At 44.6% G+C, this 21,497-nt stretch overlaps 2 protein-coding genes across 2 annotated transcripts; both read right to left on the bottom strand.

Moving 5' to 3' along the window:
- Positions 1-10,063: 10,063 nt before the first annotated feature.
- Positions 10,064-17,789, bottom strand: msh5 (mutS homolog 5; the record flags this gene model as incomplete). Its single annotated transcript, XM_080540600.1, has 25 exons — positions 10,064-10,175; positions 10,283-10,356; positions 10,461-10,598; positions 11,744-11,890; positions 12,037-12,111; positions 12,222-12,371; positions 12,506-12,632; positions 12,742-12,860; positions 12,999-13,066; positions 13,195-13,282; positions 13,402-13,482; positions 13,827-13,936; positions 14,148-14,220; positions 14,661-14,789; positions 14,922-14,984; positions 15,178-15,316; positions 15,508-15,553; positions 15,691-15,773; positions 15,985-16,020; positions 16,157-16,266; positions 16,470-16,591; positions 16,753-16,806; positions 17,077-17,157; positions 17,325-17,448; positions 17,688-17,789. The coding sequence occupies 25 exons, from the start codon at positions 17,787-17,789 to the stop codon at positions 10,064-10,066; spliced, it is 2,451 nt and encodes an 816-aa protein (XP_080396726.1).
- A 2,379-nt stretch (positions 17,790-20,168) lies between these two features.
- Positions 20,169-21,294, bottom strand: LOC308166331 (SPRY domain-containing SOCS box protein 2; the record flags this gene model as incomplete). Its single annotated transcript, XM_080540599.1, has 3 exons — positions 20,169-20,299; positions 20,475-20,689; positions 20,804-21,294. 3 exons carry the CDS (start codon positions 21,292-21,294, stop codon positions 20,169-20,171), a joined length of 837 nt encoding a protein of 278 aa, XP_080396725.1.
- Positions 21,295-21,497: the final 203 nt, after the last annotated feature.

The raw sequence follows: 21,497 nt of genomic DNA, 5'->3' as shown, positions 1-21,497 counted from the left end.
GACACACACACACACATGCCAGTACATTCCGCTGATTGTGTCTCTCTGTTTGTATTGACGGTTGTGTCTCCCTGTGTACCAGGTGGCCAGTTTTGTCAAACGGCTCCCAGGCTGCAAAGAGCATGCTGCTACTTTCAGGACAGGACTTTCAGGACAGTCCTCCTAACTGACCCAACCAACTGACCCCTCCTAACTGACCCAACCAACACCACGTCCCAGCAGGCCAGAGAGGATTCCTCTCTCATCTCTTCATCAGCACTAATCAAAAAAAATGTACGGTAGGGGAAAGCAATAGACACTAGAAATTTGCTTACACTTTTTTTTTTTTTGTTCTGTGACCTCAGTGCAAACAATGGGAAAGAAACAGAGAGGAAGCTACTTTAGATGACTGAGATGCACATATCCTAAGTTTCTCTCAGTGTGACATCAGTAGTCAAGCAGAGAAAGTGTTTTATATTGTAACATACTGGACTCTTTAATTTATTGTGAGTTTTTTTTCTCTGAATGATTAAATACTGACCTGCAGGCACCTTATAGCTCTATTCATGTTTTACTGATGTGGAATTTGATTTAATGTTGTTGTTATTATTATTATTATTATTATCAAAGTAGCTTTTATTTCAGTTGTTATGAAACGGTGCTTAACCACGAGCAAATGGAACAAGTTGCTTCTCTAATGCGTTGCTTTTAGTTTGAAGTTAATGTTTTTTTTTTTTTTTAAAGCTGCAAAAACAATTGTGACCTGGGACAGAGGGAAGAGTCTGGTTGAGTGTGCTGACACCAGCAGTGTAGAAGATGCACTGTGTAATTCTGCTTCTGTCCTCGTGAGGGAGACAGAGTACTAGTTGCTCTACAGTTCCAGGGCTGGAGGAGGTTGGAAGGGTGGACTTGGGGATGCTGGAGTGAGTGTGAGAGAGTGATGGTATGGTTTCCTGCCTGGCCTCTTTGTCGCTTCTATGGTTCCATGTTTATTTTGTGACGACAGGGCTCGAAGGGCTAATGTTATAGCATGGGAACCTATAGGGAGGTTTGAGCTGGACTAAATTAACGGGTTATGTACCTGCTTTTGAGCTAATGAGAAAATGCAAAATAAATTTGAATGTAAAAATACATCGAGGTGAACATTGTTTGGTCTAGTTGACCTCCTGTGTATGCAGTGTAAATAATGTACAGCTTGAATGCCTCTGGGCATGTGGCATACCCTTTATCCCCAGCAGAAATGGTTTATTGATCGCTTATGCACTTAAAAAACAATCTTGGAATAAGTGTGACAAACCAAATGCTGAAATTGATTGAGCTTTCGACTTCACCATGTAGGCTAAAACATTTGTGAGATTTTCAAATCTGATGATTTTAATGTTTTTTTTTTCTTTTCGTTTTTTTTATGTCATGCTGTGATACATTGACCATGTATTCCAATGAGTATGAATGTATACATCAACAATTGTTTATATCCTAAACAGGTATTTATGTATTTTAATTTAAGGGGAATTGGAAAGACTGACATTGATGTAAAGCTGTTGGCTGTTTACCGGAGTGTATGGATGGAATAAATGAGACGCACATTGCATGTGTGGTCATTAACTCTCTTGACTCTATCTCTCTCTCTCTCACACACACACACACACACACACACACACACACACACAGAGCCAGAGTGGTCATCTATGCTCATAACCACCTTGTTCTGATAATGTTACTCATTGTGCCCACTCACCTAGCACACATATTCTGCACACACACACACACACACACACACACACACACACACACACACACACACACACACTCTGTGGTCATTACTTAATGCCAGAGATGTGAGTGTGTGAATCCTCTTACTGCCTCAGATTCAAAAGACCTCACCAAAGCGCTGGTCTGATCAGTGGACCTACCTCCAAAAGTACTTCAATATAATACACTCTTCCCTTCACTCCCTTCACTCCACTCTCCCTCCGATGCTGTATGGTACTGGTCAGTGGTCACTAATAATAGCCAGGCTCACCGTGGGACTGGCCCGGACCAGCCAGCGATTCCCACGACCTCTCATCCACTCACACACACACACACACACACACACACACACACACCCCGTCAGCAGCCTTTACCCAACATACCAGCATCACATTGAACATGTGCATAGCAATCCCAGCAGTAGGCACTACAGTTTTTTAAAGTTTAGGGCCTAAATCTTTGCCACTAAAGCTATATTATCAGCCAAAGAGTGGATATATCTCAACCTGAGCAACGGGGTGAAACTCCGGGACAACATATTAAAGAGGGAGGGGGAAAGGCAAGGCAACACAATCGTCAAAGGCAGAGGGAGGAAAAAAAGGAGCTCGATAATCTGTTGAATTATTTGAGTGAGAGATGGCAGCGGCGAGGAGGCAATGTTCCCGGAGCAACACCATCCCAACCAAGGCAAGTAACCCGTTATTACAACTTTGTCACATCGTGACGTTAGAATTATAAGGTTCTATCTCAATTTTTGTCAAAATTGAGTTTTTTAGATAATCTGATCCATTAGGTGTTTATTAATGCCTGTGTGGTGTTATTTTTAAAATGTTGACATTTTTTTGTTAGTAATTAATAAAACACAAAGGTTACATCTCACAGAACATAATGGAATGTAAAGACTTTGACGCTCAATATCTCTGAACTGCCCTAAACGGAGATAGAACCTTATCATTCTAAACTCACGTCATGACACTTTATCACAAAGCCAGAGAGAGTAGTAAGCGCGCAGCGATTGTAAACGAAAGAAACCATTGACTTAAATGAAGTGTCAGTAAACTCATGCATTTAGTAGTAATAGTTACAGTTACGTGTGAATCCATCCATCAGATGGACTGTCAGATACACTAATGTTCGAACTGTCGTCGGTGGGGTGGACGATCGTTGTTACTGACAGAAACAGCAGTTCTGCCTACACGTTTTCTGCGCGTTTATTAATGTCATTTCAGAAAAGACGACGAACGAACGCGTTTTTTGCCCTGGACGGAATTGTTCAGTAGTTACAATAACATGTTCGGTTCATCACGGATATCCTAATAAATGTGACTCCAATTAGGCTACTTTTATCACATGCATCGGTAAACAGTGAGTTAAATCACATGTTATGGTCATGTGACACAGGCTATTGTCTTCAGCTCTGAGAACTTGAAACATCTGTGCTTCAGTTTGACTGTATGTATTTTAAGTTATTGTGAATGAGATGTTGTGAATATAATACTCTAATGAAATGAGACGCATGTGTAACAGTTTTAGTAGGGCTTCAGCAGGTGCATTTGGGAGAGTAGTACTTTATTCAGCCAGATCAGAGCAGGAGAGACCTGCATCCCATTTAATTTAATCATCAAAGCTCCTTACACATCTGTCTACATTCCCTGTTTATATTATAACTCAGTAAGTAATCTCTCAAAAATCTCTCTCTCTACCCCCAACAATTCCTCTCTCCCTTTCTTCCTCCCACCCTCTTCTATTTCCACCCCTCTCTCCCCCCCCCCCCCCCCCCTCCCTCTTGTTCTCCAGACTGTGGGGTAGAGGATGACAGCAGCGGGGTCCAGTGGAGTAGTGAACACTGTCTGCACCCCAGACTCCTCCCACTCCTCCCCTCCATCTCCTGACTGCCTCACCCCACTGTTCTGCTGCCGGAGGGGGACGGAGTCGGACCACCGGGCCAAACTCAGGTTCCGCTCCGCCCCGGGGGCGTGGCTCCTGCTGGGGGTCGTCGTGATCACGTTCGGGATGTGCGTGGCTGTGTCGGGGTACGCCATCTCAACAGGTACCCCGACAGGCAGGCGTGGCAACTCCCACAGCGAGCGGATGAAACTGCTCGGCCCCATCGTCATGGGCGGTGGCCTGTTTATCTTAATCTGCGCCGGAACCCTGCTGTTGGAGAACCGCGACCAGGAGAACCGGGAACGAGAGAGCTCTACGACCCTTGAGTATCTCCTTGCGTACGAAAAAGCGAAAAAAGAACATCGAGCAAGATGTCTCAGAGAGAACTGCAATGGTGAGGATGTGGAGCAGGGCAACCGGAGCAAAGCCTCACACACAAACACAGCGTTTTCTGAAGACTGGGCCCCTCCTGTGCCCCCCAGGACTGACTGCAGTGCCACCTTAGTGCTGCTTGGGGAGGGAGAGAGAAAGGGGGTTGAGGGAGAGAGAGATTGGGGGTCAACACTGTTGACCAAAGTTTTGCACCACGAGGACCCCCCTTCTGCTTTGCTCTGCCCCTCCCCCTCTGCCTCCTCTCTCACAGACTCCTGTAACTCAAGTGAGATCAACTTTAATGTGCGGACGGGCTCCCCTCTCCTCGACCCCGCTCCCCTTGACTCTGAGCATTAGGGTTGGCCAACGTGGACCTCTCTGCAAGCAGTAAAGCTGTTATTGGAGACTTCCCGAATTAAATTAACAAAGCACTGACTTTGACAAATCTATCCACTATTTCACAATAAATAGATCACAAATGTATGTATTCATTTCTTAGTGGTTTTGGAGCAGTTCAGTGTGTTTGGCAAGTTTCTTAAAGACTTAATGATGTGAAGCTGTGCTACTTGATGTCATCTTGCTAGTTGTCGTTTTTTTTTTTTTGGAAACATATTTTATTGCCATTTTGGCAGTCCTCACAAATCACCACAGAAACACAGCCAATAACGGTCCCTCCCCCCCCACCACCCAACCCCTTGGTCTCCCAGTCACCGACCCAGCAATAGTGCATGTCATGTATGTCGTGACAATGACAACAAAAATATATGACAGCGAGCAACAACAACAATATTATCACTGCTCCTATATAGGTGCGCTAGTTGTTGTATTGTTAAGATTCTTGTCTCTCCTTGCCAATGCCCTAGTCTGTCTCAGGCCTATTTGGGTGTGTAGACGAGTAATATACTGCTGCACTCCTGAGTGATACACACACACTCTTTCCAGGTTGACTGTAGGGCCCAAACTGGGTTGGCATTGGCAAGGCTGTTCAGATTAAGGCTTGAGTGAAACTGCGTCTTTATCTAATCTCACACACATAATATACTAATCTGCATTTAATCTGAGCCGTATGGTGTCTGCACCAAAAAGGCACTCCAACATTATACACTACCACAGAAATGACATTCACCTTCTATGGTCAGGCCTTCCGCTATTGAGCATGCTGTAAAGATCCCCTGTTTTTAATAATCCAAACCTTTCTGTAATAGTGGTGCCTCACAGTTTGTCACACGTGTCCTCTGAGGCCTCTGTTTGTACACGAATGAGAGAATTACACACAAACTTGGCACAGAGACTGACAGCAAACATAGCAATGTAGATGTAGTGAATTTTCACCCACTGTTCACATATTTGTTTCCAAATGTGGTCTTTTTGAGCTAATACAGTAATACAACAATGTTCCAACTGTCATAATCTTCATAAGGCTGTATTTATGGTCTCTTATTTGAAGCATGTGTATGAAGTATTTAACTTTATTGAGGCAACCACCAGGAAGAAGATATGTTTACATGTAACCATGTAAAATGTGCTATGCAATTTTGACTGAATAGACCTTACAGACATATAGTACTATACATGTTGTGAAAGGAGGAAGAGAGGGAGGGGGAGAGGTTTAAAGAGGGGGGCGGGGGGTAGGGGATTTTAATTATCCAGAGCATTTTACTCTAGCCTTTAATTATACTGGGGAACAGACTGAGGTTTTTTTATAGGCATTTCTGGACTGCAGAGCATTTCCTCTGTTGTTCAGGCACATGCTGTGATTCTGCCATTCAGATGACGGTGGAGCGCCAAGACTGCCCTGCACTGCCAGTGTAAAAACACACACTTCTCTCTCTTTCTTTGTCTCTCTGACACACACACGCACGCACGCACGCATGCACACACACACACACACACACACACACACACACACACACACACAGGTGTGTGTATGGGGAGTGTGAGTGTATTTATGTAGAGTTTTGGAGTGGTGTGTTGATTGCGCTCGGTCGTGTGAGTTGTGTGCTCAGTCAATGTTCGATGACCGAAACATTAGATTCAACACAGATGTTATCTGTTCCTGAGCCTGAAACATACCTCTGACCCATAACGTAACACAAACACACTGGCACACACTGCATGAATCTGTTGTATCTGCTTGCTTTCACTGTTGCCTTGGGGTTTGCATGTTTCTGTGTTTGTGTGTGTGTACGAGAGGGAGAGAGAGAGAGGGAGGGAGAAAGTTATGTAATCAGTTGTGTAGGCTTTATGGCGGGCTAAGTACAATACTAAACTATATCCCCTCCATCCCTCCTGCGGTGAGGGGGTGTACATTTGTAGTAGGCCATGCACACGGCAGGGTGAGAGGGTAAGCTGCTTAACTCCTGGCTGACTCAGTCTGCTATTCTGTGCTCCACACAGAACGACAGAGAGAGAGGAGAGGCAAGTCTTACATGCAAGTACTCCATCCAGACACTACTGGGCTGCACAAACTGCGATTCAGCCATACAGGGACTATTTCATGCCAATAGGTTGATTGCTGAAGCAGTTTTCTTCAGAAGAAATACAGGTCAACATCAACAGGTGTGGAGCGATAAACCAATCACCCACTGCCGACCACTCCGCAACCACCTTTTCTTTTTTTCCTGTTTTATCAAAGGACCAATAGGCCATTTCTTTGCCCCCTGTGGTAGTGTCAGGAAATACACAGACAGTAAGGCTGATACAAACCAAACACAGACACAAACACAGCAACTGTATTTTCACACAGTCAATCAGAGCTTTTTACTGAGAAAGACACTTCCTTAAAATCCAGCGAGGGGAAACTTTTTCTGGGTTACTAAAAAGAGACAGATGAAGCCTTTAAATATTATCACACCAGCAGTATTCAGCTCTGTGACTCATAACAAGCTTTAACATCAGTTCAAGCAGGACATGCTTGCCTCTAGGACATGGCTACATTAATTACTGTGAATCATTAACTGTAATTCGCTTTTTCCATGCTCTGAGGACACCGCAAACAGACAGTCATCTGGTTCAAGGCTGTACATACGGAGTGTGCTACAAACAAAGCACACTTTGTCTGTTCCTTAACTACCTACAGACACTTCTCATTCTAAGAAGCAGACTGCAAACTCCTCCATCCTGACAGACAAGACAGTGGACAGCAGCAACCCACATATTAATGGACAGCTATGATTGGTCCATTACCGACAGGTGTAGTAATACACACTAATCCGAATCCAACAGGACAGTGTACCTGTGCCTATTAGCCTGAACGAAGAGGCTCATATGGTAGTCAGAATGTTGTGAGAATTATTTCTCTTTCATTTGTTTTATTGTCTCACTTCACTCTTCATATGATTTCATTTATTTTTTCATCAATATTAAAATTTATTTTCTTCTTGATTTTCATTTTCGAGGATTTCTTGAAGTGAAATGAGAGGATTGCTTCACTGTGTGTTTGCCTTAGCGATGCTTACAGCTGCTGCAGGTAAGTTTAGACAAACCAATACTACTGGTTGTGTACAGTAGGTGCATGTGCTGTGACCCTGAGAGCTGGAATAAAAATGTGACAAATGTTATATGTTATAACCACTGAACTGTAGTTCTAATTCCAGGGTTAGGTAATAAGAGAATATACAATGTATTACCTCATACATAACTTACTTGCTTTTCAAAGTAATGTGTTTATCCTGATTAATTATAGAATATATATTTTATTATATATTTGTTTTATTATATATATATATATACACATGTATTTATTTATTTTTGCAGGCAACTGAGCCATGTAGTCATTGATAAGTAATGTGGTACAATGCTGCATCTTTATCCTGACATTGTTTCATGTGTCAGTTCTGAAACACGTTTACAATGCATTTAGACACTGTTGGAATTGTTTTTCCAAAGTTAAGAGTCCATGTCAGGACCCTCAGGGACATGGTGAGGTTTGCATGTCTTCATAAATATTGTCTTGCCATTCTAGCTCACCCTCCGGAAGGGCGCTGGGCTTTTGTTTCTGGAAAGAGGTAGTGAAGATTACAACCGGTATATCTAATCCTTTAGCCAATTAGAGTTCACCTGAGCCGTCACTGACTGACAGGATGCGAGGGGATGATGAGTAAAGATTATAGCAACGAAACTCGGTCAACCACTGTGTAACTGCTTGTTAACGTCTGATTAATTAATCCAGGGTGGCGTGAGATCATGGGGAGAATAACGGTTGACGGTAATCACCTGCGTATGAAATTAATCTTGATTGCATCCAAAAAGCGGCCCAAAGAAGCCTATGAAGTTACCTAAAACCTGCCTCAGCACCTGGAAACAAGATGATCATTCATTCTCACCAGTGGTGTGTAGTTTGGAGTAATAGAACAACAGTGGGATAACCAGGCCCGGCAACATGGAGACCTCAGGATCTAGAGAAAAACATCTTATTATGTGTGCCGAAACGTGACCACAAGTAAATGTCTTGGATTAGTACACTAGTGTGAAATATAGGCTACCATTATTTCCATTCTTTTTGACTGTTGACTGTTCGTCAGTCTGAATTATTTTTGAGTGTGTGTCTTATGCTCCGCTCCCGCTCTACACATTGAAGAAAAAACACAAGACTAACATCTTGTTTCTTATGCAGTCAGCATTTGTGACTCCAGCGAGAGTGTAATTGGTCTAGAATTGTGTCTCCCTGTGAATGTAAATTGGTAGAGTAACAGGTTGTGTCTTCCTATAACAGCAACTGGTTGATTGACTGGTTGTGTCTTTCTATGAGAGTGTCACTGGTGGAGTAACAAATGATCATGCCCTATGGTCTCAGGTGAGGAACAGCTGGAGCAGCTAGAGCAGCTGGAGCAGCTAGAGCAGCTAGAGCAGTTGGAGCAGCTGGAGGAGCTGGAATGTTTCCGTTGTGACCTTGGCTTCTGGGACGTCTGCTTCACCACCGAAACCAACTGCAGCGCCGGAGAGAAGTGTTACACAGGCCGAGGGAAGGCAGGTGGGTCTCTCTCTCTCTCTCTCTCTCTCTCTCTCTCTCTCTCTCTCTCTCTCACATACACACACACACACCTGTGTACCTCTATAAAAGATATACAGTTATGTCTCAGTGTGTGCTTCTATAGAGGACACACAGACTGTGTAATGTCTGTGTTTCCAAAGGGGATGTGTTAGATATTAAGACGCTGGGCTGCGTGAAGGCGGAGGAGTGTGAGATTGTGACCAGTGTGGGGCTCGACTTCTTCATCAACTCCATCTACACCATGACCAAGAGCTGCTGTGACACACACTTCTGCAATGCCGCAAACACACTCCACCTCAACAACACACTCCTCTACCTCACCATGACTACTATTGCCCTGATGCACCTCGCTGCATCTTGACCAGGAACAACAATAACCATCATGCACCTCTCAGCGTCATTAACAGGACTTTGATTGAATTGAAATGAATTGAATTGACTACGATAACCACAATGCTGCTTTCCCAAAAGAACTGTGATAGTCATCTTGCATCTCTCCGTGGCCTGGATAAGCACAACGTCCTTGGTCTCCTCATCATGAGTAATAAGACCTTAAGTACGTCCTTCTAATCCAACAATATCATACTGTTTGTTCCATAACAGCAGCTAACTTGATAGCTGGTAAAGACTTGTCAAAAAGTTGAGTGAAATGGAATCGTCAGCAAGCAAACCTCTCTCATTCTATTGATGGTGTAATTTAGAAATTGAGACCATTTTAAATTGTTTATTAAACATTTTGAAACATTTTGTAACTGTGCATTTCATAATGTGAACTTTTATTTTTTACCTATGCCTTAAAATGCCTAAAAAATATCTGACTTTTAAGTTCTCATTCAAACTGAAATATTTCCATAGAAAGGACTTTGGTATTATGTCATCTATCATAGACTTCAGTGTTACAGTAGCTTCCATAGACTTCAGTTGTACGCTCCCACATTGGTTCTATCCTGGTGGCATAGATCTTGGATCAGCTTACCCTCCATATTAGGGTTGGGGAGTGCACCATTGACCATGTTGACCATTGACCATTGACTTAGAGCTGCGGAACAACTACAATCAATAGCGCTGAGTTATACTGCATTACAGCAGGTCTCCACCAGAGGGCAGGATCTCCTCTCTCATGAAGCTCTGCAGATCTATGCTCTTGTCCTCCAGATCCAGTCCCAAAAACTTCTCCACCAGACACACGCACCTGGCAGACACACACACGCGTACACACTTTATACTTTACACCTGTGTGTGTGTGTGTGTGTGTGTGTGTGTGTGTGTGTGTGTGTGTGTATGAGTGTGTGTACTTACCTGTTTGCCTGTTCCCCTGTTGATGGTCGATCAATACGTTTAACAGTATTTCCTGTCCTGTAGAGTTCAGATACCTACAGACACACACGCAGACACACATAAACATACTCCCATGCACGCAGCTTATACTGCATTTTAACATTGACTGATTCTGTGCATGACAGCATGTGTAGTGTACCTCCACTGCTCTCTGTACTAGGTTGGGTGGCAGGCCTGCCAGTGTTGCAATGTTGGCAGCATAGCTGGAGCAGCATATTCCCTCCTTCAGCTGGTACAGAAACACCAGCTCATCTCCATCCACCGCTGTCTCCAGAGTCTACACGCACACACACACACACACACACACACACACACACACACACAACTGGATGATTTTCATGCTACTTTTTAGTTTTGTTTCATTTCTTAAACGGCGACATAATGGCGTACTTAATATTACTTATCTGGGGACCTCTGGTAATTTGTAATAATTTGTTCTTAATCCCGTGCGAATCGGGCATGTCCGTAAAAATTTCTGAAATTTCCCCAGCAAATTACCTACTGTAATACGTCGAACTCAGAAGTCCTGTGCTAGGTGGTGTCGGTGATTTGGGGTGTGGAGTTTGTTATCTCCGCCCCTCTTTTCCGCCACGTGTTCGAGAACTAACCAATGACAGTTGTGCTTGTTGTTCATGAAGCGGATGTTACATACATAACATCATGGGGGTAGTAGTGGTCTAGTAGTGGATAGTGAGTTGGACTTGTGATCAGAAGGTTGTGAGTTCAAATCCCGCCTGAAACCACACCACTACTAGTTTGCCCTTGAGTAAGGCACTTAGCCCTCAGTTACTCCAGGGGGAATGTCCCTGTAATTCGTAATTGTAAATCGCTTTGGATTAAAAGCGTCTGCTAAATGGCAAAATTAATTAAATTAAAAATTAATCATACCCGGGGGGGAATGTCAGTATATTCAAGTAAGAAAACACAGACTTCGCTTATTCCTGTGCGAATGCGCCACACGAAACACACACGTCGAGGCCGGGGTTATTTCTAAATTACATGAGGTCCCCAGATAATACTAATCCAGTGCGAATAGGGCTTTAGACTTAGTTCTCATCAGTCATTCTCATTCCAAACTTCATCAGTCTTTACATCAACCAGGAGTATAACAACACTGTCTCACAGTACCAGGAGGGACAGCAGGAGTATAACAACACTGTCTCACAGTACCAGGAGGGACAGCAGGAGTATAACAACACTGTCTCACAGTACCAGGAGGGACAGCAGGAGTATAATAACACTGTCTCACAGTACCAGGAGGGACAGCAGGAGTATAACAACACTGTCTCACAGTACCAGGAGGGACACCAGGAGTATAATAACACTGTCTCACAGTACCAGGAGGGACACCAGGAGTATAATAACACTGTCTCACAGTACCAGGAGGGACAGCAGGAGTATAACAACACTGTCTCACAGTACCAGGAGGGACAGCAGGTCTGAGGAGGGCAGGAGACCCAGCTGGAGCAGGCTGTGGAAATTAGTAGCCAATAAGACGTGAGGAACTTCAAAGGGAGCTCTTTTCAGCCAATGAGAGACAGATGCCGCCAGCAGGGACAGCCCATCCACCTGGGGGGAGAACCATTCCCAACTTTATTTGGAACATCAATGAAACCCTGGAGCAACTTTTGAGTGTCTTTGTAGGTCTATATGTCTGTTTAACCACTAACAACCCAGGTTCAAGGTGAGTGGGGTACTAACTTGGGCCCACTCACCGTGTTGGTTCCCTTCCCAAACTCATCGATGAGGACCAGTGAGTGGCCCGTGCTGTCGTTCAGGGCATGAGCCATCTGAGACACACACACACACACACACTTATTTAGGTGACACACGCATAATAGACGTGTGTAATGCAAGTGTGTGTGTGTGTGTGTGTGTGTGTATGTGTGTGTGTGTATACCTGGTTGAGGTCTATCATGAAGGTGCTGAGGCCCACAGACACAGACTCTCTGCTGTGCATGCGTGTGAAGATTCCATCCACCAGACCAATCTCTGCCTCCTTCGCTGGCACGTCTGAGCCAATCAGAGCCATGAACACAATCAGACCCACCTAGCCCAGCCAATCAGAGAGAAGAGAAGAGATGAATAACAAAGTACCTAGAACCATCTGAAATGCCAGTATCCCGTCTCAAGGTGAATGTCTCTCTGCTCGTGTGTGTTTGCAGAGTGTGTTTATGTCCTTGCCTGTTTGAGGTAGATGCTCTTTCCAGATGAGTTGGGTCCAGTGAGGATCTTAACTCTGCCCTCCCTCTCAGAGCTCAGGAAGGAGTTAGACACGAACACAGGGGAACACAACTCTAACAGAGGGTGTCTGGGAGAGAGAACCGACATATATTGTAGTCTCCCTCTTTAAATACAGTGTGTGTGTGTGTGTGTGTATGTGTGTGCGTGTGTGTGTGTGTGTGTGTGTGTGTGCATACCTGGCTTGTGTGAGTGTTATCCTGTTGTGATTGGCCAGAGTAGGGGAGGTGTATCCGTACTCCTGAGAGGCCTGGCTCAGGGCCATCAGACAGTCCAGCTGGGCACTCAGATCCCGGACCTACACGTGCACAAACACACACAGATACACACACACACACACACACACTGCATTATCACAGAGATACAGAATACACACAGATGCAGACACATGCACATACACAGCATAAGGAGATAGATGGTCAAGCTGCGTTCACACCTTGTACAGACAAGCACTCCTCTCCAGAACGGTTGTCTGCAACTGTGTCATAACGGCTGTCTCCATATCTGAGACACAGGGAGAGGGAAGAAGAGTCAGGCACCCAGTGAGAAGGCTTGCCTCAGTCTGTGTACACAGCACAGTGTGAGAGGAAGAGAGAGAGCGAGAGAGATTTAAGAGAGGTTTAAAGGCTGACCTCGGATGTCACAGTGTAGGTCTCCAAGAAGGTCGTCCAGTTCTTTAGTTCTCTGACTGCGGTAGTGCAGACGCTCCTCAGACAGAAACTAACCAAACACACGAGTCGAGGCCATAAGAGACACAAAAGAACACACACACACACACACACACACACTCACACAAACAAATACTTTGTGAGAACAAAGACACATAAAGAAACACACACCATAAAGTCAAGTCCATCTATCTCAAAGTCCTCTTTCTCCAACATGCTGGGCAGCCGAGGGACAGAGAGTAGGAACCCTATCTGAGAAAGAGAGAAAGGGAGAGTTATATTAAAAGCATCGTTCAGGACGTTAGAATTATAAGGTTCTATCTCCATTTTTGTCAAAATTTAGTTTTTTACATAATCTGATCCATTAGGTGTTTATTAATGCCTGTGTGGTGTTATTCTTAAAATGTTGACATTTTTGAGTTGGTAATTCATAAAATACAAAGGTTCCATCTCACAAAACATAATGGAAAAACTTTGACGCTCAATATCTCTGAACTGCCCTAAACGGAGATAGAACCTTATAATTCTAAGCTCACGATTTGCTGTCATTGACCACAAAGCTTATTGTCATAGTAACAAGGATGTGGGTGTGAGACCAGAGGAATGTAGATGACACAGCAGGATGGGATGCGAGAGTCCAGGTGCTCCAGCTCTCGCCGAGCCACGTCCGTCAGGAAATCCGACAGTCCCATCATCTTCCTCTTCTCTGGCAGAGAGAACAGAAGGAGGCGGAGTGAGTGAGATGAGATGACCCTCACCTTCAGTCTAATCGAACCATCACTTTGTGACCTTGACATGACCATGACAGATAACATTCACCCGACCTTACAGTGTACTTGTATTTCATCGAAAAACGTTGGTGTATGAACTGTGTTCTTATCTTTAACCCTAGCTTTGTATCCAGCTTTCACACTCACTCTCGTCAATAGCAGGATCCACACTGTGTTTAATGGTGAAGCGGTTTTCGGTGACACTGCCCTCAAAATCCACCTGCACAACATACCGTTAGAGATGGTTCAGCCTATTTTCATGTTTAGATGAAATATCATCTTACCACCTTCTCTGGTTCTCTGTTCTCCACTTTGCTACTGCAGCACAGGCTAACAGTTAGCAGCATCTTCTCCAATAGACAGGATTCCGATGGACCTTAAGTTAGCATTGTTTAAGTGACATGCCGAAGATCTCTTCAGAGAAACTTCAAACAAAGTTTAGTAGCAGCTATATACTACACAAGCCTGTAAATGCTTTAAAAAAAATATTATAATAATAATAAGATTACAAAAAGTGTTTTGCGTAGTTTTGCAATAATATACAATGATCAGTTGTCACATACTGCATACTTCCATGCATACTTTATTCACAGCTAGTAACCACTCCACGGTCTAGTGCCTGCACTGCGAGATGTGTGTGTGTGTGTGTGTGTGTCTCACAACTCTGCTGATGAGGGTGGCGATGTAGTAGAGGTCGTCTGAGAATCCCTCACTGATCTCCTGGAAGAGCTGAATGGACTGAGGCAGGGAACGCACCGTGTCTCTGATACACACCGCACTGTACACTGTCTGTCACACACAGACACACACACACCTTATACACACACACACACACCACACTGTATACTTCTGGACAACACAGACAGACTGCATGGTCTTCAACAAACACACATTGTGAGATGATATGTGTGTGACCCCTACCTTGTAGAGACCCTGCCAGTCACACACTTTGGTGTGAGACAGAGACATCCTGCGCAGTAGAGTCTACAGCACAAACAACACACATCATTCAACACAGACAAGGAGTGATAAATAAGGGTTAAGGGTTAATAAGGGTTAAGGATGTTAGAGAGTAGAGTTTAGAGTTTAGTGCTCAGGGTTACGGGCGGTATACAAGGTCGAGGGTTAGTAAGGGTCAGTAGTGTAGGTGAGATAAAAATGAGGGGTCAGGGGTTACTGGGATGTTCCGGATGTTGCGCAGCGAGCTTTGCAGGGTGCTGAGGGCGTCAGAGTTCCGCGGGCAGGAGAAAAATCGCACAACCTCCTGTCTCCTGTTCAACACTGCCAAGTCACGTGTAGGCCGCAAAAACCACTGCCTAAGAGAGGAAGGGAGAGACCGACATGACCTTTGACCTTCATGGTTTGAGACTGAACGAGGACATCACTGCTTGTTCAAGATAACGTCACAACTTTAAGACAGAGAGAATATACTGGTTCTGTTCTTATGTATCTCCTGTATCTGTGTGTGTGGTTGCTTTCTGAGGTCGTCCTGGCAATGGTTTTGTACCGCAACATTTTGGAGCCAAACTTGCACCTGCAGCGGTTCAATATCCCTGAAACAGACACACACACACTTGTGATATTATCACCAGGTCACACACACACACACGCACACACACACACACACTTTTCACAGAACAACACATTTACAGCGCATACATTTACATTTAAAGCCCATAGTCTGTGTTACCATAGAGACTGAGGCCCTCCTTCTCCCCAGTCTGAAGCTTGTACACAGATGGGTGCAGTTCCGACTTGAAGATCTGTAGCACACTGAAAAACAAAACCTGTCCATGACAGTGTGCGGTGTGTGTGTGTGTGTGTGTGTGTGTGTGTGTGTGTGAGTGTGAGTGTGAGTGTGAGTGTGAGTGTGAGTGTGAGTGTGAGTGTGAGTGTGAGTGTGAGTGTGAGTGTGTGTGTGCGTGCGTGTGTGCGTGTGTGTGTGTGTGTGTGTGTGTGTGTCCATGTCTCAAGATTAACTCACCTGTAAGTGTCCCTGTCCATATATACTACACCTTTCCTATAAAAGCAGGGTAGAGAAACAAGTTCAATACTGCCCACCGACAAGAGACCACTTTAATAGTGGTCAATCCATACTTTAGTAGGTGGGTGGTGGGGTCTTACAGTGAGTGTGTAGGTGAGAGGTGGGGTCTTACAGTGTGTAGGTGTGGAACTGTAGGATAGGAACTCCCACACTACTGTCCTCCAGCTCCACCCCGACTCTTCTCCTGTCCAGACATTTCAGGAGAGCACCCAGGGATCGCAGCTAGGACACAGCAAAAAAAAAAAAAGTTGTTTAACTTTGTATTCATCTATCTATTGTTGTTCTCTCCGTGGAATGTAGTGTCATTGAGCACTGATAAAAGCTCTATTACAAAATAATGTATTATTATTATAATTGTTATTATTTTATAAAGAGTGGTAGTGGCCAGATGTTGTAGAGGTGAAAGAGGTGGTGGCAGCTCTCACCATGAGGGGGGACTCAAACGAGATGCAGGAGGAGAGGTAGGAGATTCTGTCTTTATCTGAGATGGAGGGCGGGAGGAAGGGCAGGTGGGCAGACAGCAGCCTCTGCTTACCGACCTCGAGACCTACATTAGATATTAGAGAAGCCATTCTCACAGCTTGGCCTACATGGTTGCAAAGACTGAATTGAGGAAGTTAGCGTTTTTTGTACAGGTTACAGTTACAGTATGTCATTCCTCTCAGATAAATGTTTACAAATACATGCATGAGTTGTGACTGTGTTTACCAAAGTCCACGTAAGGATAGAGCACCACCTCTGGCCTGTAGTCCGGGTTAGTTCCTGTAATCCATCAGAAAGCATGTGAGAGGATGAAATAGAGTTAAGAGATGAAAAGAAAGAGAGAGAGAGAGAGAGGGAGCGAGGAGGTTAAGAGACAGTTCGTTTTTTAGAACAGTCTCACCTTCGGTCAGTGGATAGACTTGTTTACTTTGTCTCACAGGCACACTGCATCTAACCAAAGGGTGGAAAGTAGGTGATATAATCCTACTGCCCTCCTGTCCCTCCACTGCCAAACAGCCAACAACAAACCAACCCTGACCCACAGCTCACCCAGTCCCTGCATAAACTGAGCCATGCTGCGCTCCTGCTTGGCACTGGTGATGATCACATGGGGGCTCAACTCCTGAATCACTGAGGGAGAGATTGGGGGGCCCCGGGGGAGAAGGAGTTTTGAGAGAGAGGGAAAGAGGAAGAGGGGAGGAGTGAGTGTAGTTAGGTACCCATTAGAGAGTATATACATTCTATGATAACTATCAGTGTGAGTGAGATAGGGCTGGGTGGGTCACCCAATTATCTACCTCTAGCCAACAGGTGGAGCTCGAAATTGTCGGGGGTGTCGAGCATGTAGTGGAGAGTGAAGTCTCTGCTGTCGTAGAAACACAGGCCCACCTGCCCGTGCTGAGCCAACACACTCAGCAACACCTGGAGACGAAACAAAGAGACATACAAATACACACAGACTCACACACTGAAAGACACGCTTTTAAAAGTCTGTCAAAGTGTTTGTGTGTGTTTACAACTGTTTTGTGTGAGCATGTAAAAGGGGTGTGTGTGTGTGTGTGTGTGTGTGTGTGTGTGTGTGTGTGTGTGTGTGTGTGTGTGTGTGTGTGTTAGTATGGGGAGAAGCAGGTGTGTGTGTGTGTGTGTAGGGGGGCTCTCACCTCGGGTGATTCTTCTTCCTCCTCCTCTTCTCCAGTTATATTGGGAGGCTCTATTACCCCTCCTCTGAGTCCTCTCCCTCTGATATCCCCTGGAACTGACATTTCACTCTAGTCTACAGCAATAAACATGTCGTGACGTTAGAATTATAAGGTTCTATCTCCATTTTTGTCAAAATTTAGGTTTTTACATAATCTGATCCATTAGGTGTTTATTAATGCCTGTGTGGTGTTATTTTTAAAATGTTGACATTTTTGAGTTAGTAATTCATAAAATACAAAGGTTCCATCTCACAAAACATAATGTAAAAACTTTGACGCTCAATATCTCTGAACTGCCCTAAACGGAGATAGAACCTTATCATTCTAAACGGAGATAGAACCTTCTCATTCTAAACGGAGATAGAACCTTATCATTCTAAACGGAGATAGAACCTTATCATTCTAAGCTCACGATATAACAATAAACACACACACACACATACGCAAGCACACACACACACACACACACACACACACACACACACACACACACACACACACACACACACACACACACACACACACAAACACCTGAATGCTACACAATCAAATATGAGTATGACATAGCCTCAAGAAAAAATACACATTACAGTCAGAGAACATTAGCTAACATTAGCTCGCTAGCTAACAAACAAGAACTTTGGTCAGTCGAGCTTCTAGTACAATATTAGCTTGGTTATAATTACCTTATTTGGTTATGAAATTGTGGAGAATACCGAAATTCAACGATTACTAACCGGATTAGTCTAATTAAAAGTATTCTACCACGTTTACTTGAGTGAACACTTGTTATTAAAGAAAAAGTAGCTACGCAAAGAAAGTCGTTAGCTAACAGGAAGGTGTGTGACGCTTTGGCGCCCTCGCGCCAGACCAAGACTAAGCACCCTCGCGCGCACTGCTGTCGGCCAGTGTCCATCAAAACCGACTTCAAATTTCCCGGAAATAACTGCTCGCCTACTAAATTTCTCGCATACTCAAATCTCGCATACTGTACGATCGGAACGTACTACATACTCAAAATCTACGTCATATCTAGTATGAGTAGTATGCTAGTACGCTATTCCGAACACAGCCAATGACTCGAATGAGTCATTCATTCAGTAACCTCCTTTTGATGACATTTACTGCGAGTGTACCAAGGGAAGGGAATGCACTGGAACAAACATTTATTTCGGAATGTAAAGTACCCTTGGCTTTTGTTTTGACTGCACTTCTCTTACACTTTTCAGTAGGCAAGCTCTCCCCTAGATCTCTGTAGCCTGACATCACGATTCACGCCAATGTAGTAGGGTGACAGACAGCCCTGCTGTGTGTGTGAAACAAGTTCAACATCAATGATCCACTCCCTGTCTCCATTTCCACAAACACAGTTAGTTCCCCTGATATTAACCCACACGGACAAGGACGTCAAAACTCAGCACCATGGACGGTCACGTTCTTCGGACAGGGTAGGGGGTTCAGCACCCTGGACAGTAACCGGTTTACCTATGGAGATAGTTTTATTGTATTTATGATATAAATCTATCTCCATATTTACCTGCCAGAAGAACAATTCAAAAGGAAGTGGCTGGCAACGGAAGGTGTTTGACTTTGGACTCTTGTCTTGGGGTCCTTTCCATTCCAGATTGATGCGCCCTCTTCTCTCATATCGAATGAGTCATTCAGTAACCTCCTTTTGATGACATTTACTGTCTGCGAGTGTACTACCAAGGGAAGGGAATGCACTGGAACAAACATTTATTTCGGAATGTAAAGTACCCTTGGCTTTTGACTGCACTTCTCCACTTTTCAGTAGGCAAGCTCTCCCCTAGATCTCTGTAGCCTGTCATCACGCCAATGTCTATTTCAGACATTATTTCTAACTTAAATTTAAACGTTAAAATAGAACCATAGTGTTTGTATTCCCAGTTGGGACAGGACAATAAAAAGGAGATAATGACAACCAATTAGTAGCGGAGTGGTAGTATGGATTTTGACAGATTTAATTAATAAACAGGCCTAATCATGATAATAATTATTATAATACCAGTACGTCATAACAACGATAACTTTATAGAGCATATTTATCACGCACAACACATGAAAAAACATAGCAAGGAAAACATACTGTACATGTCCTAACAAAACAACAACAAACAAGTAATAATAAATAAGTAGACAAACAAATTACAAATAAATAAATACCAACATTCATAATCATGACCATAGTAAGCAAGTGTAAACCAGAAACACTCCTCTCTCATCACATAAGATCTATTTTCTGAAGGCATTCTAAAAACATTAAGTTGTGTTCACACTGCTGTTAAGCAGTGCAAGCAGTGACATATGACACAGAATCAGCAGTCACATTCCTATTTACACCATGTGGTGTGTGTGTTTGTGTGTGTGTTTGTGTGTGTGTGTGTGTGTGTGTGTGTGTGTGTGTGTTTGTGTGTGTGTGTATCACAGGCTGGGCAGGAGGTAGTGCTGCAGAGCAGGGGGCAGAGGTAATCTGTCTGTCTGAGTCTCCCTCTGCTTCCCCAGGGACAGATGAATAGACAGACCAGATAGAGCCATCAATGCAGGGGGTTCACCTAAGAAAGAGAGGAGAAAAGAGAGAGATATTTCACAAACATATACAGCTTTCCACATAGCTTTGAGGTGGACCTAAGAGAAGGCCACAGACCCAGCAATTTGTACATGAAGATCTTTCAGAGATTTTTACAGATGAGCTGTTTAGCTGTGTGATGGTTGGATTAGATTACTCACGAGTAGCTCCATTGAGGTAGCGTAATCGTATTGTGGCTCCTCCCCTCACGCTGCTGATGGCCGGGAACAGCTCCACTCCCCTGGGGAGGTCCGTAAACGCCACACCCAGGAAGCTGTCGTCCACAACGTATCCCAGAGTCCCTGCGTCAGCATCCAAAACCAGCAGCACACGTTTGGGGATGGCGAGAGGGCACCACACAGACCCCTCAGGGGGGCTAGAGTGTCTGTGTGGGTGAGATGTGTAAGACGACTGTGTTTGAGAGAGTGACTCCACCACAGTCACACAACCCTCTGAGCTACACTCCTTTTCCTGTCTATGTCTCGGGAACATCCCCAGGGTCGTACCGTTGTGCCAAAGCTGATTGGTTGTAAGTTCCCAGCCCCAGGACTGTGAGTTTCCGCCGACAAGTGCCGTATAGCCGGAGGTCTGCGTTGGGCAGCACTGCGTGGATATACCAATCACGGCATGACTTCCCCTGTGAGCGGGACTCCAGAGCACCTCCCACAGATGCAGCCCCGTCCTCTCGCCCCTCTGCCCCCTCGCCCCGTCACTGCTCTGCTGAACAGGTGCCCGTGTCACTTCCTCACCGCACGCAGACAGCATATAATGAGGTGAGCAGTGGGCAAAGCTCCAGCACGATCGTCCGTCTCCGGGGTCAACTGGGGCAGATTTTAGGAGTAGTGACAGGCGGGAGGAGGTCGGTATGGCCAGGAAGGACAAGGTGGAGGAGGAGGAGGAAGAGGAAAAAGGGGGAAGAATCGTGATGTTGATCTCGGCAGGAGCACCACCACACAGCCAGCCAGACAATGCAAGACCCATTGCAAAGCCAGATATCAAACACTACACACCACTCACTCCACCAGCGCAAGATTGGCTTCCTGGAAGGTCTTGGGTTTGTCAAAGTCAAAGCTGTGGAGGAAACAGACACATTTAGATTGACTATGATCTAAGTATACAGCAGAGGCATATTCACCCAAATTCAATCACTAAAGTTTCAATCACCTCTTTTTTCCGGACATAAT

Source organism: Nansenia antarctica, assembly GCF_963989245.1.
Source record: "Nansenia antarctica genome assembly, chromosome: 10".
In the NCBI taxonomy this organism is placed as follows: Eukaryota; Metazoa; Chordata; class Actinopteri; order Argentiniformes; family Microstomatidae; genus Nansenia; species Nansenia antarctica.
This window is presented reverse-complemented; position numbering and strand designations above follow the sequence as displayed.